The following is a 17,495-nucleotide window of genomic DNA, read 5'->3' as shown; positions in this document are numbered from 1 at the left end:
TTGTAGAGTGAGTAGTCGTGACTCTCTGTTGCGCTGCATTTCTTAGTGGAGAGCTTCCTTTGACACAAAGCGGACGTTCTTTCCTGTGTGTCATCCACACAACCCAGTGCAGAATAGTCACGACAACAGTCATTTGTGTCTGGATATAAGGGGCGCATCATCAGTCAAAGAGAGCTTACCCAATACCTTTTCTCTTTCCATCTTTCATATTTTTGTTTCATCTTAAACCAAGGTAACCCTTGGTTCCCTGTTAAAGGGAACTCTTGAGAGTTGCTTGGAAATAAACATCACAGTTAACTGAATGAAAAAGTCCTTTCTTTTTGTAAGATGATGTTACTTCAGTTTGTTTAGATGTTCCAGTTTGTTTAGATGCCTACCCATAAATTTTTGTTATTTGTGAGGCTGTACTGAAAACCTTGTATTTTTCTCACTGACTCTGCTCCTGGAGACTCCAGGCTGGGTGAAATAAATGCTTTTAGTCCTGCCACTGCCAGAGATTTGATCCCTCTCCGTGTAGCAGAAATGGAGGGCTGGAGCTGCTGGTTCCCTTTTGAACAGTGTAAGACCGTGCTGTACGTTTCAAGACGAGTGGAGGGATCGCAGTGGCAGCAGCTCCCAGGCTGTGCTGGCAGCCTGCTCCTGGTAAAGCTCATGGTCAGATTGCTGTGAGCAATGTGACCTTCGAGTGCCGCTGCACAAAGAGCAAGAAGCAGTAAGTTGCTTAGCAAAGAGAGGTGATAGATGTGTACAAAAGTCATTATGCTTTTTTTCATAGCACTTTTTTTCTAAAAAAGAAATTTCAGTAAAACCAGTTGTTTTTAATCATCATTTTACCAGTTACCTGGGACCAAAAACCATGCAATACTTGTTGCTGTTAGTTATGATTTTTAAGCAATTGTTCTGTCACAAGGGCTCTTTATACAGTAATTTCATCCTGACTTTTTTGAGTTTGGAAGTCTGTTTGCTGAGACAGTGGCAGACTACGCAGACATCACCAGAGATTCTTGTTAGTTAGATAGCTAATATTAACTGGATATTTCAGACTGGAGTTTGGCTGCATGGGAAACAGGCATTCTCTTTCTCTACAAAGACATACATTGCTGAAGCTGCTCTCTGACTGTGCTTTCATTATTGTAGGAGCATAACTGTTACCAGTTGTTTTGTTTTGTTTTGTTTTGTTTTGTTTTTAAAACCTGTCATCTTCTTCCCCCACAAGCCTGATTGCTACCTTCACCTCCATCTCCGCTGGGCAGACAATCCCTATGTGTCAGGAACAGTGCATACGAAGGACACTGCACCAGGGCTCATAATGGGGGCAGGTAAATGCATAAAATTATTTTTTGAGACCTGAAATGTGGCAGCAGTTCTTTGTAGATCTAGTCTTTTAGTTTATAACAATACCATGCTAGAAACATTGCCAATATAAGGCTTTCCCTGCAGAATAACCCTTTATGGGATCTCTTGATCAAACAATTTAATAAAAGTTAATTGAAGTCCCAGAGCTGTGTGTTCTAGGACAGATACATAACAGAATACATTATGCTTCTCTGTGCTGTGTGGTATCTCCTTCCCCATTAGGGCAGTGTGGAGGAGTGACGGTGGCTGAAGGACTCGTCCGGCATTCTTTTTCTCTAGAAGTGGGGTGTAGGGCCTCCAGCATCATGAATAGCCCAGCAAGTCCAATAAACTGATGTAAACAGCGGCCAAGATTTTGTTCTTTATGATTAGATAGAGATAATTTGTCTTGTAATTTTTATTAATTCCCTTTTTGCCTAAAGAGAGATGAAGTGAAAGAGGCAAATGTGTGTCTGTGATGAGACCAATGCTGATTGTGGCTTCTCCATTATAACACACATACGGAGCCATGGCTCTGTGAAGTGGCATTTAATAAAAAAAATTCCATTGCAGTGTTGACTACTCATCAAGAAAGATATTCACATAACTCTTTTTTACTTTGTATCCTAGTGATTCATCTATTAATTTCATTTAATTTTCTGTTTCTTTGTTTCAAAATTATTGAAATGTTAACTGTTCTAAGAGTTTTTTTAAATTGCATTATTTTATTCTTACATTATGGATTATGTTTAGGTGAAATACATACATGTACTGCTTCTCTTTTCCTAAAAGTATATCTGTTTTTGATCAATAATGGTTTCTGCCTTAGCTTACACTAGTCTCTTATAAATGGCTTACTAAATTAAAAATTTCCTGAGGATATCAATGTGGGCATATTTGGTGCTGAAAGATACTGACAGCTGCTATTACTTCAATATAACTGAAGATTTCAAGTATTCCCCTAGTGTAAATGGAGTTTAAAGTATTTTACTGGAGGCAGACCTACCTGATGAAATGCTGCTATGTTTTTATTGACACGAATGAGACTAAGAATTTATACAGTGCCCTTGTAGATACATTTTTATTAGGTGTTTAATTCACATTTTATTAATTCTAATATTTCAAAAAATAACTTCCGTCTCAGGGATCTTCTTTTTACATAAAGGTACTCCTATTCTAATGTAGGTTCTTAATTTTAACCTCACCATATTGTGGCTGAATGCCTTGTAGTAGCAATTAAGCAATGAGGTTTAATTAATTAGTCCATTACTTCTATTTCCTTTTTCTCTGTCCTTGCATCATAATCTGATGTGGTGAACAAATATTCTTTGAGATATTGGGTTGTTTTCATTTGGTTGGGTTTTGTGGAGTTTAAGCGCACTGTTCTCCGAGGTGATATTAGGGATGGCAAGTTGGAGAAGAGTATTTTGCCCTCAATTCCTTCCTAGAATGGGACGAGATTTTATCACTGTGACATTGTCTTACCGAAGTGGTAAACTTGTCAACAGCTTTCCTCGATGTGGATATGAGGGACCCAGTTCGATGACATCCAGATATCATTAAGAACTGGACTGATGTTAAATTTGACTGGATTGTGGAGCAACCTATAATGTAATGGAAATGGTAGAGAGGCACCATCACTCATAGCAGCTGGCTAAAAAGCTAGGAGGGATGGTGTGAAAGTGAGAAAAATGGGCCCAAGAGTAGTGCAGTACGTCCTTTCTCTGGTAGAAGGTCATGTAATTGCAAACAGAGCCAAGGGACTTGTTTTGGAGTCTTAAAAATCTTGAAGAGCGACTGCATCCCCTTGCCAACAGAGGACCTGAACCAACTCTGATTTTGACTTGCATTTACATTATTTGGATGCTCAGGTCATCTGGATTTAGTGCACACGTTCAGTCTTATCTGGCAAACCTGATATCCTTGTAAACATACACTTCTTATCAGAAATACTTAACATACAATGAGCCTGAATTTCTTCTGGCCTGATCGTTGAAATTGATACTCCTATGAAAATCAACAGAAGTACTAGGATCTTGGCACATACGGAAACCAGATTATTTGGGCCACATCACGCTATTGGAATTTTACTGTTAGATTTAGGGAGAGCACATCTTCTGGAAATGACTGAAGACGATAGATCTGTGACTGTCAGTTGATCACAGTATGTTTAGGAGCCATCAGTGCCTTGTGCTGTGAAAAGGGGAAATGTATTCTGAGGGTGAAGTAGGTAAATAACTGCCAATGGAGAGAGGGAAATATTAATACTCTGCCAAAATACTGTACAGCGACCTTATTAATAAGAATGTGTACAATTCTGATCATCAATTTTCAGGACCAATGAGCAGGTGCTAAGAAGGTCTACTTGGCAGTTGATGGAAATAGAGAATATTTACAAGAGGAACCTCATTAGCTGAGAAAAATAAAGGAGAATAAAGAATATGATTTTTTTCCTGAAAGTGTAACCATGGGGTAAAAACAAGTGACGTAAACAAGTCAATAAGAACTAGAAATTAGAAAACAGTTTCTAACCGTAAGAGCCATGATGTTCATCCTCTCAATAGGAGCAGTGTGGCTATCAATCAAATGGCAAAAAAAAAAAAAGAAAAAAAATCCCTTTAACATGGGGTTTGGCTACTTTATAGAAAGCTTATACAATACAGCTGCTTGTGGTAATGGAAAACCTAACCTGTGACTTAAGGATAGTTTTGATACTGTGCTTGAAAATCAGAACACAGAGACTACTGAATGTTGTTTTAATTTAAAAAATAATTAAATGGTGAACAGCATTAATGCCTAGAGCATTCGGGAAAAATGCAATAATAGGCTGTTAAAATTGCATCCTTTTAAACTCATATTTACCATAAAAAATAAAAATTCCACTCTATTAAAGCTGCATAAATAGTTCTGAGGAATGCATATTTTTAGCTTATGTATATATATAAATTGTGCAGACAGAATATTAAATTTTATAGCTGCATATTAAAGTGTTCTTTTAAATAACTGCTTTGCTCCCTTTAAGAAATGTAATAGGATTTTGTATTTACATTTGATTTTTGTGCATTTTAATCTTGGCAACAGCTTCTATTTCTCACAGCATCAGCTATGAAATGTGTGTCAATTGATGTGTAAATTTTTACTATAAACTTGCGAAGGACTTTTCTATGAAAAATGTTTAGAGAAGCGTAGATTTTTCAGGTGCTAGTTTACAACAATTGTCTGCTAGCTTCCAGTCCAGATGGCAAATCAAGCAAGCAGTAAATTCTGCACATTCACATGAATTGAGGAAGTGCTGGAAAGTTCCGTTTACTTTTTGTCATATCAGGCCCAAATACATTGCATACATTGTGATGAATTTATATCATTTTTCACAAAAGTAGCGTACCAGGATGCCACTATAAAAAGGATGAGGGAACAGGGAGATGATTGAGCATTTCCCAGTGCATTTTGGAGTGAAGATGCTGCAATTCCCTTGGATTTTTTTCGTGTCAACGTGTTCCCCCCTTCTGATGGCGTGAATCACTCCCTCAGCTCTCAGCTAAACACATCTTCAGCTTGCCAGGCAAAAACTGTCTATCTGGGACATTTAAACACAAACTGGTTGTATGCTTGTTCTACACTGTGACTACAAGTTTACATACCATGAAATTTTAGCTTATTGTGCATTGACTGAAGGGATGTTACAACTGTATTAATTACCAGTAATCTAGGCAAGGTACATCTCTCTTTTTGGTGTAGGTATCTGCCTGTATGCTAAATTTAAGTGGCTGGAAAAGATTTTCCATATTAGAAGGATTATCGAAGTGTTGCATATGGGGATTATTTCTTCTCACAGTAAGCATGTCTAAAATCCCATATAAAAATATGGGTAAATGCAGCGATAAGTAGCGCTTAAAACATGTAAATTAATAGCAAATCTTAAATGAAGGTAATCTCCCATATTTGTGTGGCCCAGTAGGAACCTGCCAAAATGCTTGAGCAAAGACAAACTTTTAATTACTCTCTTGAGATCTGTATGTGTTTTTCACAGCTATACCACCTTTCCAGAGAGCTCGGCTGACCACCGGTCACCACTAAAATTGCTTGCTTTCACATCCCTGTGCTACCAACTGCTAAACTGGCATGTGCAAAGTTACCAATAGCTTGGAGAAATATGTTGAAGGGTAGTTAGTACCCCTGTATTCTAGTTTTTGGGACATCCACCCCTGCAGGGATGGAACGTGTGATTTTACCCCGTTACTTTAAAATTAGCTTTTACTCAGGACAAGTAAAAAAGCAAAAGAGGATTTCCTGTATCCCAAAGCACAGTTTGAAAAGGTTTATAAGAATGCAAGTAAGAGAAATAAAAGATGACTGTGCTTAATCAAAGAATCTAAAATTCAGACCAAAATGTTTCCTTTTGTTTGCTAATTTTAAGAAACAAGGCATCAGAACATAACAACAGCAGAGCCATACTGGCTCGGGTCAAGAGTCCATCTAGCACAGTATCCTGGCTCTGTTGGTGACAAAAGCCTTTGGGGAAGTGTTTAAGAACATTTCAGGCGTATATGGTGCCCCAGGCCATGGTTTGGTAGAAGGCACACACGGGACTGTTTCTGATAAGTGCTAGGATCAAGGCAGCACCAGGCTTACCACTCCTAACCGATACAGCCCAACAAAGTTAGCATACCTTGGCCTTACTCCCTCAGACACATCCATCATGGCTGAGGGCATGCCACACACATCCCAGTTTCATCACATGAAAACACCATTTTCATGGCCTATAACATAACCCTCATGTTATTTCAGGTAATGTGACCTTGGGGGGGCAGGGGGAACTCACAGTAGTGCATCTCCTGGCCATTGCAGCACCACCCGGGGAGAGCCGGGGCCGAGTGCTCTGTGGTGTGAACGTGGCCAGGTCATGCCAACTGGCTCAGGGCTCCAGGGCAGTCTCCGACCTTCCCTTATTTTATGTATGCATGGTGTTTGCAGTAATGCCATCCCTTTGTTAGGGACAGAGGATGAGTCTCTAACTGCCTTTAAAAACAATATATTTAAAATTGTATGAGAAGCGTAGAAAGCAAAGTTGAAGCAATCACTCACAGTAATTTGAATAGTCTTCTTTCCTGTACATGTCATTTAGCTAAAAAAAGAATATAAAATAATGTAAGACGAACTTGAGAAGTGTCCTGGTTTCAGCTGGGATAGGGTTAATTTTCTTTGTAGTAGCTGGTATAGTGCTGTGGTTTGGATTTAGGATGAGAATAATGTTGATAACACAGGGATGTTTTAGTTGTTGCTAAGCAGAGCTTACACTGGTCAAGGACTTTTCAGCTCCCCATGCTCTGCCAGGTGCACAAGAAGCTGGGAGGGGGCACAGCCAGGACAGCTGACCCCCACTGCCCAAAGGGCTATTCCATACCATATGGCATCATGGTCAGTATAGAAACTGGGGGAGTTGGCCGAGGGGCAGCAATGGCTGCTCGGGGACTGGCTGGGCATCAGTCAGTGGGTGGTGAGCAGTTGCATCACTTGGTTTTTTCCTCTCTCTCTCATTGTTTTCTTTTTAATTACCACTTATTATTTTTATTTTATTTCAATTATTAAACTGTTCTTATCTTAACCCATGAGTTTTCTTACTTTTGCTCTTCTGATTCTCTCCCCCATCCCATCAGGGGGGAGGGTGAGTGAGCAGCTGTATGAGGCTTGGTTGCCAACTGGGGCTAAACCACGACAAGAAGCTTCTGTATTACAGACAAAACTTCTTGAAACTAGATGGCAGAACACTCAGTGTCATGTGTCACAGGGGTTTTCAGGCTGTTTAGATCAAAAAGTGATGTTAAAATGATACCATTTATAGCTCTGGCTAATATAGTCTGCAGTTGATTACCCATTCCAGATGCAGTAACTTTTTCAGTATGAACCTGAATTGCCTTCAGCGTATTATATTACCTTTACTTGTTACCACAGATGGATTTTGAGATTTAACACAGAACCACTAAAATGATAAAAAGTTTCCACGTTGTAGTGGCACACTTGAGGAGTCACTGCAGACATTTACAGCTGTAATAAGGAGCACAGATTTTGGTGTGATTCACCAGGCAAGCAGCACGCTGATGTTTGTGGGTGTGCGGTACAGTCTGAACACTTCAAGACATGGTGGGAATGGTACTTAGAAACTGTAAGTATTGGCTTCTAGTCTTGGGGCTGAGCATAACTTGGCCATTTCTCACCTTCTGTATCACTTGATTGTGATGTCAGTTGTGCACGTGTGGTGTTGGCTGCCACACACAAATAAGGTTCGTAATTCCACTCGGATACAGCATGGAAACTTTCAGGATGTTTCAGCTGTACTTTCTGAGTGCTCCTGTAACTTTGTAGTCATTTGTTTGTAATGTTATTAATGTCAGGGGGTTTTGCATTTCATTTGATGTCAATTGGAGCTGTTGTAAAGGGGTTTGCGGGGTGCTATTACATGTGCTTTGTCTAGTTAGCTGGCTTAATCCAGTAACATGACACACTGCAAGGTAGCTAGAGCCTCGAAGTAAAATTGTGCACTTTATTTGGAATATTCTGTTATTTTTGAGATTCAAAAATCTTTGAAGTTATTTTTTAATAGAATATAAAAAATAAAGTTAAAACAATGTAACTCTTTAAATAGAGAAAACTCATAACTCTTGCGTAACACACGTTAAATAGAAAGGTTTGCAAATAAAACTGTGGTGAGTGTGCTAAGTTCTTTGAAGGGCTTAGTTTTATTCCAGTTCTACTTTTTCAGGCTAACAGCTTTCAAAGATACCCTTGGCATAAACTCATCACACATCCCTATGTGTTTCTATAGACATTTCCTTCTGCCTGTCACCCCTGAGATGTGGCTGCTTCCCACTGCAAATAACCCCCTGCGCTTTGCAGGAGCCTGCCCGTCTCCACTGGTGACACAGGTTTCCTGCTTGCTGCCTCACCTGCTTTTTCGTTCTGAATCCACGGACGCTGTTTTTCAGCAAGACATTGCCTGCAGTACCCACATAGCAAACTGCAACTCAATTGAAAAGTTTTATCCTCCCTTACAGAAAGGGTTTTCTTACGTGCTTGAAGACTTGAGTTTATAAAGTTTGCAAGATTATGTAATATAGTTGCATCTCCTAAAGAATCTGGAAGCAGTGGAAATTACAGCCTTCCTTAAGGCACAGAACATTATGGCAGCAATCAGAAGTTCCTGCATGCATCACCTCTGGGTTTTCACCCTTGGCCTGGGGACGGACTACTTTCAAAGGTCAAAGAGCAGTGAAGTTCTTTGTCCCAAAGCAGTACACTAGCCTCTATGCCAAGGTTGTCATCAGTTGGGGTTTCTGACAGAATGGCATTTCTCTGTAATTATAATTGAGTCCAGCTTTTGCTCATTTACCAAGAAAAGGCAATAAAGGTAAAACCAAAACTAGAAGTCATGTCTGTCTTGTTACAGAGCTGCAATTACGAAGCTGTTGCTAATATCTTTCAGTCATTACCATATCAGCTGGATATAAAAGGCTTTCTAATGAAGCACGAGTTGATGCTGTTTAGTTTACAGGCTAATTCTCCATTAGCTAAGGCAATTTACCACTGCGCTTTTTAAAGTGCAGATCCATAGCAATTCTCAAAATAAAGACCTACTCATGTAAGCAGATTTCAGCAAGTGGTAAAAAGAGGTAGAATAAACAGCCTTTATCCAGGAGCAAAACTAATGATGCATTCATTAAAGGTATCTGTGCAAAGAAGGGTGTAGACTGACAGCAATACTTTAGGTTCTAGCAAGGAAATAAATATTTCTATCCCCAGCTATCCCAAGGAAAAAATTCAGAGTAATTGCAGAAGCACAACAATATACCTGTTTGCAGAAACATATACCAGTGAAAACTATACAAAGGAAAGTAAGAATAGCAAAGGAAATATGTTTTGTATAAACAGCAAATCAAATCTCCCTTCCCTTCCTACAAATCTTGAGAAGGTGATTTCTCATTCATGCTTCCTTCTAGAGACCAGATTAATCTTTGCTACACAAGGCTGATGGGATCTGGTCCTACTTGCTGGTGAGATCTGTGAGACTTGGGAAAAATCACATCATATTTCCTGATCTTTGCTTAGATGGGGTTCTAGGATTCAAAGTGATAATAAATTGAAAATGGCCATAAACCAAATAGATTTAAATAAACTTGAACTGGGGAGAAAATACAACTGAATTCAGATGTGAAGCTGTCATTTTAGATCTGTCTCATTAGATAATATTCACAACTTAATCATATTTAATTGTTGGGTTTTTTTCTCTTACACTGGAAGAATGCAACATAACTGTAACCAAAACATGTACTTTCCCAAGGACTGTTGGATAGAATAAAACCAAAAGCTTAATCCATTTTTTAAAAAATTTGATCCTTATGTTAGGCCTGTGGTCCTTTGTCCTTAACACTGTTGATGTGGTTGTAACTTTCTGTAATTTCTGCCATGGAGGTTTCATTTTGATCGCTGGTATCAGTAGAGCCTTTGTTTCTTAAAACTAGACAGCCTTATGTATAAATGATAACCCTTTTGGGGAGCCGTATGATGGCCCTCGCTACCCTGGCTGCATGGACCAAGGCAGCAGGCAGAGCAGTGGGAAGGTGAGACCATGCACCTCCTGGGCGAGCACCCCGTGGCCTTGGTGCTGACTTAATGGTGGGCTGGTTTTGAAGATGAAGACGTTTGCAGGGAAAAAATGGGGGCTGTTTGCTCCACAATTACCCATTTCTCTTTCCTTCCCACTTGGCACAACTGCTGTCACATCCAATAGAAGTCATGAGGGTCATCCCTGCACTTTGAGTCTAAGGTGGTTTTGGCACATTTTTAATCTTACAGGTCTTACATCTACTTTATCCACATGAGTTTGGTTCTTAAGTATGTGTTCAGTCTGCATCACCTTCATCCGTATAGTACTGACCTCATCAAATCTCCCCATTGCCTACAGGAATAGGGTCTTATTTTCAAACTGACACTGCCAACTAAATCTGTGCTGAATTATTTGATAAATGAGAGAGCGTGAAGTGGGTTGGAAAGATGAAAGCCCAAGAAAGGGCAGTGGCATCTTCTGAAACATTAGATGCAGTTGAAAGAAATTAACTGACTCCTAAAAATTCCCTGATTCAGCATAAATATCCTAATCCTGTCTAGGCTGTATTTAGAGTTAAATAATGTAGAGTTATACCATTAAACAGTGGAGCATATGCAATCTTGATAGTCCAAATAGAGGGTGTATTTTGGGCAGTGGGCGCTGTCATTCCTCTCAGGAACCTTTCAGCACTAATGAGCACACTCTGCATAAACAGATCTGTTTTGGTGGTTAAAACCAGCTATTTATATAACACACAAGTGAAATTTCATACCGCTATCCTAATCTCAAGTGTTTTCTTTCCTCGTCTCTGATAACTTCGATCTTATTTTTACTGTAAAAACATGCAAACCATATATTTAAATCAAAATCCCCTGGAGGATATCATTTAGAAGGAATATTGTGCTATGATTGCTTCTCCCCTAGAATACTGTAAACTGCCTGGTGGTTTAATAGTTTGCTATTTGAAATACCGCATGTTAAAAGATGGAGATCTCAGTGTTTGGGATTGCATCTGCCAAGATCATCTTCCACAAGTTTGTTTTAACATTTCTGTTTGCTTTGCAGTAATCTGAATGCTAGCTGCTGCTCCTCAGTGCTTTTTGTCAAAATATTCAGTAGCTTCCTGGTCAATGTTTAGGTAAATCAAGTAATTCTGCTTTAGATTCTTTTGTATTTACACACTTTTTCAACTCCTCTGCTCCCTCTTTTCAGTGTTATGTATTTCTCCAGATTCTTGGTTTTGCTACTACTTCATAAAGTCTTACAGATAAAACATGTTTTATTTTAGCAATTCAAGTTCAAGACGAATAATTTTACAGAACGTGATTAAGGTTAAGGTAAGGCTTCTGAGTTTATGGGCGTTTCAGATTAAATGAAAAGTGTTCTCAAATATGTGTTCTTTTATAATAATTTTTCAGCATGCAACAAGAAAACTAAAATGTTGGTTTGGCATCTGCATTTCAGTATTAGAATTAAGCCTCATTGCTCCCACCTATGGATAGCTAGCAACGTAAAGGAAGAAGTTAAAAGTGTACATACATGTTTTTAAAAGGATTTCTCGGGTGCTACCAGAAATCACGTAAGCCTGCTGATTATCTGAGTTTAGTTTTTGCTCTGACCTAGAAACTTGTCACTCTGCCTGGCGTCAGGACTAGATCCAGTCTCTCTTGCGCGTGTGGATGCAACCCTTGTTTCCTCCTGTTTTGTGACAGGTAACCTGGGGTCCCAGCTGGTCGAGTATAAAGAAGAAATGTACATAACGTCTGACTGTGGGAACACGTGGCGTCAGGTAGGAAACGGGAATCGTCAAAGGCACCTGGAAATAATTTTAACGTACCCAATATGATGAATTTTATAATGCTTAACTAGTCTTTATATACCCACTGTTTTGAGGGAGGTGGCTGTTCTTATCCCCATTTCACTTGGAAACTGGGAGAGATTAAGGAGGTGATTTGCAAAGACTCAAATTGGTCGGGCTGTCAGGTTCTGCTGAAACTTGAATATTTTGGTCTTTTTAAAGATTTTAGAAGTATCTTGCATAAAAAAACACAGAGTCTATTTAGGTTTTCAATAAATTAGGTAATCTTCCTATGCTAATGATGAAGTGGACTTCAGCTAGATCTGGCAGTACGAGTATTCCAATCTGAAAGACATGGTTTTGGTAGAAAGGAAGAAATTCTTCTTCATAGTCTGAAAACTGGTATTTAAGCTTAAACTTTGTTCTCCATTGAAACTGAGAAAGCAAAAAGAGTTTGAAAAAAGCAATAAGCCTTTGAATGTCTTTTAGTATGATTTAATTAATTCTGGGACTACAAACATCAAAGTATTTTAAAAATAAGAGTCTTGTAGTACCTGTAATGCCATTTGAATTCTGGATGTCTTTTGCTTCCAGTGCCTAGTGTCAGTTTAAACATTGCACCTTTATTATGTATTTTTTCCTAAATTGCTCTGTCTCAGCAATGTTTAGTCACAGGGATATTTTCTTTTTGAGTGTAAATAGCAACAACAATCACGATCATAAGATATAAGGAAGTTCTGGAATCTACTTATAATTCGTATCCAGGAAAAAAACAACCCTCAAACCGCCAAAGTGTTCCAAAAAGTCATTAATTTCAGTTTAAAAAGTCTTTTAGTGTTCAGCTAAAATGAAATTCGGTTGTGTTATTATTTGAGAAGAAGTAAGTGTAAAAATGCTCTCACTAGTGTTATTGAGCTCAGGGAGTTTGAGAAAAAAAGAGAAAAATACAGACAATTTCTTATATTGCTGTTGTAGGGTGCCATTAATACTCCACAGAAGGACTTTTAAAAAGAAATACATTATTTTTGTCATGATAATGTCCTTTGAAGTTTTATGCCAAATTTTATGCCAAATTCCTTCTTGAATTCTAGCAGATGATAAATAGATGTTTAAATGCAAAAGTCTTCCAGGATTTACAGTGGGTACTGTGTTGTCTAATACTTCACAGAGACCTCTCTAGTAATTCATTGTCACCATTTGCCAAAGTTCTATGTTTTTTCTGGGGTGAAAAATAAGAAGGAAAGAGTGAAGGGGGTCAAATTCATATTTTCACTGCTTTTTATTTGTGAGACGCTCAGGCAAATGATATGTGATGAAACTTGACCTTTAGATGTCTATTCATGCTGTAAAACCAGCCACAAACTGATTCCTCATTATGACAGTCAAAATGAAAAACACCATTGCTAGGTTTGTTTTAATTAAAACTGCTGCAAAGCCTTTGAAAGAGCTTACTCAATCTTAATATTTGCCATCAGAATGAAAACATAGATTATTGTATGTATTTTTATGGCCTCGCTGTTCATGATCAAACAGTTCTTCCGGAGGACAGAGATACATTTCCTTTCTCTGTTGGAGTTCGTGCAACAAAAGACAAGGCTTCAGTCAGATGATATGGGAATTATTTAGACAGTAAATTACAGGTCTCCTGAGCTGGCAAAGGCAGAGCAAAGCTCGTGTTTTGGCACAGCTCTTCAGGAGGGTTTAAGTCACTGACTCGGAAACTTTGCGGTTGTCATTAGTGAGTGCCTGTCACCTTTCTCACATGCCACACATGATGTTGCAGAGCTGTCTACAGACTGGAAGAGCAGCAGTCTGTGCTTGAGTAGAGTGACGGAGTGATGCAGAAAAGTAAATATAAAGGACTTTGGAGAAAAGGCAGTTCAAGGAATTCATTAAAAGCTTTCCTGAAATAATAGCAGTATTGGTTCATAGGAATATAGGACTGGGAGGAAGGTCAAAGATCATGTAATCCAACCATGTGCTCTAAGACAGTATCAAACATACTAAGAACATCTCTAACAGAGGTTTGCCAGACCTGTTTGCTAATCCTTCACCATAGGAGATTCTGCAGTCTTCCTATGTGGTGTTTCACCATTCTTCATAGATTTTTCTGAATATTAAACATAAGCTGGCCATGCTTTTTGCTGTTATTCTTGCAGTGTCACAAATTTTGCAAGGTAAGTTGATTTCTTCTTGTCTTTGGAGAGGAGTGGTTTCCTGTCACCTTTGAATAACTTTTCAGGTGTTGAAAGGTGGTTATCATGTCTACCCAGAGCATAGGGTTTTTTCCCTTGGAAAAAAGCAAACTCAGATCCACTGATTTTCCTAATGGATCCAATTTCTAAAGTGCTTTTCCTTTTTGTTGCTCATTGACTGGACTATCTAATACGACACCTCTCTCCTGAAGCACGGTAAAACTGGATGCAAAATTACAAATTTTATCAGTACTAAATAGAATGAAATGATTGCCCTTGATGTCTTGACATTACTGGCACCTCATTTCAGAAGATTTCTCTTTGTGCTAGCATCACATTGTTGACTCAGATTCAATTTGTGATTCATAACTGGACCAGTCCCTGAGTTCCTGAATTTGTAATACATTCTCAATTTAACAACAATCTACTGATCACTTTCCTTCAATAATTTCTTAAGTAGCTGTATACACTTAAAAAGATTTCAACTGAGCCCATATTTCCATAGCTTGCATATGGTAAGGTCACATTAAAGTTCAGGAAGACTTACTATGGTAGAATATGCAGCCTTTGTGAAATTAAGTAAATACTGGTAATAAATGGAAAAGTAAAACAAGGATTCTGATTATAAGTAGCTATGATATCACTTGGGCTGGCTTCAGTTGTCCTCCTGCCTTTTTGTTGCATGATGCCTGAGCTGCTTGTTGGTATCTCTTGAAACCGTTGCTCTACTGTGTACCATTTTAAGGCAAGCTTAAATTTGTGACTCTGTTGTACAACATTGCACTGTAAATAGCAGTAGTTTAGGAAATGATTGACAAGTAGCTTAAATGTCCATGCAGCAGCAGTGATCTGGCCTGTAGGAGAAGGGAATCTCACCTTGACGTTATCCTGAACTACATGGGCTTAGATCATCTTAAGTGAACCACGAAGATGTAGCCTAAGGTAAACTGTGGGACAGATACGTCTATTTGGAAGATTTCTATGTCTATTATACCAGGAAAACAATATCATAAAATGTGTTAATGAACATGATAGGAGTCAGATAGATAAATAAATCTTGCATCCTGGGAGAAATGGGCTACCCTTGAACACAATTTCAGACCGTACAGGTTTTAAACTTTTTTTTCCCCCAAGGGGCCCTGTTTTTTCAGTCCTGATTTTTAAAATATTAGGCTACTCTTTCAAATGCTAAGGATGACCTTGTGTATACATCTGAGTGTGTTTTATTTATTTTTTTTTTTTAATGGTTTCTGTTCACAGTTATGGTTGCCATTGCTATTTCAACAGCATCTGTTACAACACTGTGCCTGAAATAGGGCAGAGAAGGGTCTGGCTTTCAAGAGAAATGGCTTAAATAAAAGGAAAAAATCAGCAACAAAGAACCTTTCATACTTGATCTGCTACCCAAGTAGCTAGTGTAGCAACAAAATGCTCAATTAAGCTAATAAGGTTACACAGAAAGTCTGTTGTATGTCTAGGAATGGAATCTAGATCTCTGGAGCTTTAGTCCAGTGCTTTGTTTGTTGGAATATTATTTCTCTATGTCAAATCATTTTGTGTCAAAGCAATTTGGAAAACCTTTGTTTAAGCAAGACTACTTGTTTTTCTGCAGACATCTTAAGAGATGAATGGTAACACCTTTAAGCACAACAGTAAAGGCTGCAACCCCAGCCTCTTGCCCCAGGGAGGTCCAACTGGCTTATTCGGTGTAGGAAAACTTCTGTTTCCAGATTTGAATTTAGAAATGGATGTCACTTTGTGAGAGAAGCAAGTGACTTTGGGCATTTTTGATTAGTTTTAAAACTTATGTATCTCAGAGTAAAATTGTGTCGAGTATAATTCTCTAGAATAATTTAAACATGTTTTCATTGATTTCGTGGAACTCTCTTAATTGCTCCCAACAGATATCCTGGCCTGAAATAGCTGCTGAAGTTGTTAGTACAGACACAGGAAAAAACATGGAGAGCAGAGAGAGAGAAAAGGAGTTGACATTACAATTGTCATGCTCCAAACAACATGCTCCAAAAATTACAGAAGGAAAAAACGTAGAAATAGGTTATAAAAATCTACTTCTGTAGTTGCTGGCTACTAGTAAAGATCATAGTAAATTTATTACCTGACTTTAGTTAGTGGAGAGACATATATCAGAATTCGTGGCTGACTGTGAACATAGATATCACTTGTTCCTGCGTTCAAACTTCAGCTCTGACACTGGGACCACCTTTGCCTAAATCCCTTGCAAACTGCTTGTCTTGGTTTGGTTTCTAGAAAGTAGATGTGAATATTTACTTTTGTGCTGAACTCCACAGGCATGAAATCGTTAATTCTTTTCAATGTACTGAAGATGAAGAGTTGCTTTCATTTCATCAGGAATGTCATACATTTTGGTTATTAAATGTTTGAAAAGCGTGCAAGAAGAACACGATATAAAGATGGCATTAATGTGCCTGTAATGTGTCCACTGTGCTTTATAGTGGGCCAAGTGGATGTGGGGTAAAGCTGGGGTACCGACATGGTTCACGCGGAAGTGCTATGGTGCTTTTCTTGGAAAACCTGATTTGGATAAGTGATGCAGATACCAGCTTCCTTTATCTTCAGTGTGATGCTGAAGCTTTTGGAGACTTCGTGTCCCAGCATATACCGTTTCATTTTGATTTGAGCAAGAGTTCAAACAAAGTTTAGAGGAGAATCAAAACTCTGCTTGCTTATCTGACTCCAGCTGATCTCATCCTTTTGAAGTACATCTAAAATTAATGTCTATCCTTTACTGAATTCTCTTCTTAAATATGCAGCTGTGTGGAACAAGTAGATAGGACTGTAAATGCCTTGTATCAGGGTTTCGCCTGTAAATTGGCAACACTGAAAAGCTGATCAGACACTTGAAGCCCTAGGATTCCCATAAAATATGCTCTTACTAGATGAGAGGAAGACTGAATTCTGAACCCAAATTAAATGCTTACTATTTTTGAAGTAATTGTGAATGTGCTGTAAGATACTTTTCCCCTCCTCTGGTTCAGTCTTGCTGATAAATCCTCTAAATGTAGCATTTAGTATTGTCAGGATTTTTCATTCACAAGGCAAAGTAAAGCTAACCTTTATGTTTTTCACCTTTGCTTTGTCAAAGCATGTAGGAGGCTGCGTGTTCGTCTATTAAGTGCTAAGTGTGTGTAGTAACTCTCACTTTATCACCTGCTCTTTTGTTAAATGAACTTTCACAGGTTAATAACATGAGTAAACCCTGTCTTAAAACAGATTTCAGATGTAAGAAAGGGAGCATAGTTACCTGCTCATTTATTTTAGTACTGCTGATGACCTCTAGAAAATGAATGAAAAGAATTTAGGAAATTTTGAATCCTTTATAGTATTAAATCAATATTACATGTTGTATTTTGGTTCAGAACTCAGAGCGGCCTCTGTGTGACATCATATAAAGTTTGAATTTAAATAGATCACTGGCACTGGAAATGTAGAAAACATGCTTGCGCCAATTATTTCAAGTCCTGTAGAGTCTGGAGAACATGTGAGAAGGTCACGGACAGCAATACTTTTCCTATTTTTCTTAGAA

General features: G+C 38.4%; 1 protein-coding gene across 9 annotated transcripts in view; it reads left to right on the top strand.

Moving 5' to 3' along the window:
* The window catches only part of SORCS2 (sortilin related VPS10 domain containing receptor 2), a 645,075-nt gene that overhangs the window by 565,468 nt on the left and 62,112 nt on the right, over nucleotides 1-17,495 (top strand). For all 9 annotated transcript variants that reach the window (XR_012775470.1, XR_012775469.1, XR_012775468.1 and 6 more), the window contains exons 11-12: nucleotides 1,217-1,319; nucleotides 11,650-11,726. Coding sequence is in view for 5 of the 9 variants with exons in the window: in XM_075499712.1 (XP_075355827.1) it covers nucleotides 1,217-1,319; nucleotides 11,650-11,726 (180 nt within the window). In the remaining 4 variants the exon portion in view is untranslated. The remainder of the gene's footprint in view (nucleotides 1-1,216; nucleotides 1,320-11,649; nucleotides 11,727-17,495) is intronic.

This window comes from Mycteria americana, chromosome 4 (genome assembly GCF_035582795.1).
Source record: "Mycteria americana isolate JAX WOST 10 ecotype Jacksonville Zoo and Gardens chromosome 4, USCA_MyAme_1.0, whole genome shotgun sequence".
Lineage (NCBI taxonomy): Eukaryota > Metazoa > Chordata > Aves > Ciconiiformes > Ciconiidae > Mycteria > Mycteria americana.
The sequence above is the reverse complement of the archived record's forward strand: the minus strand, read 5'-3'. Positions and strand labels throughout refer to the sequence as shown.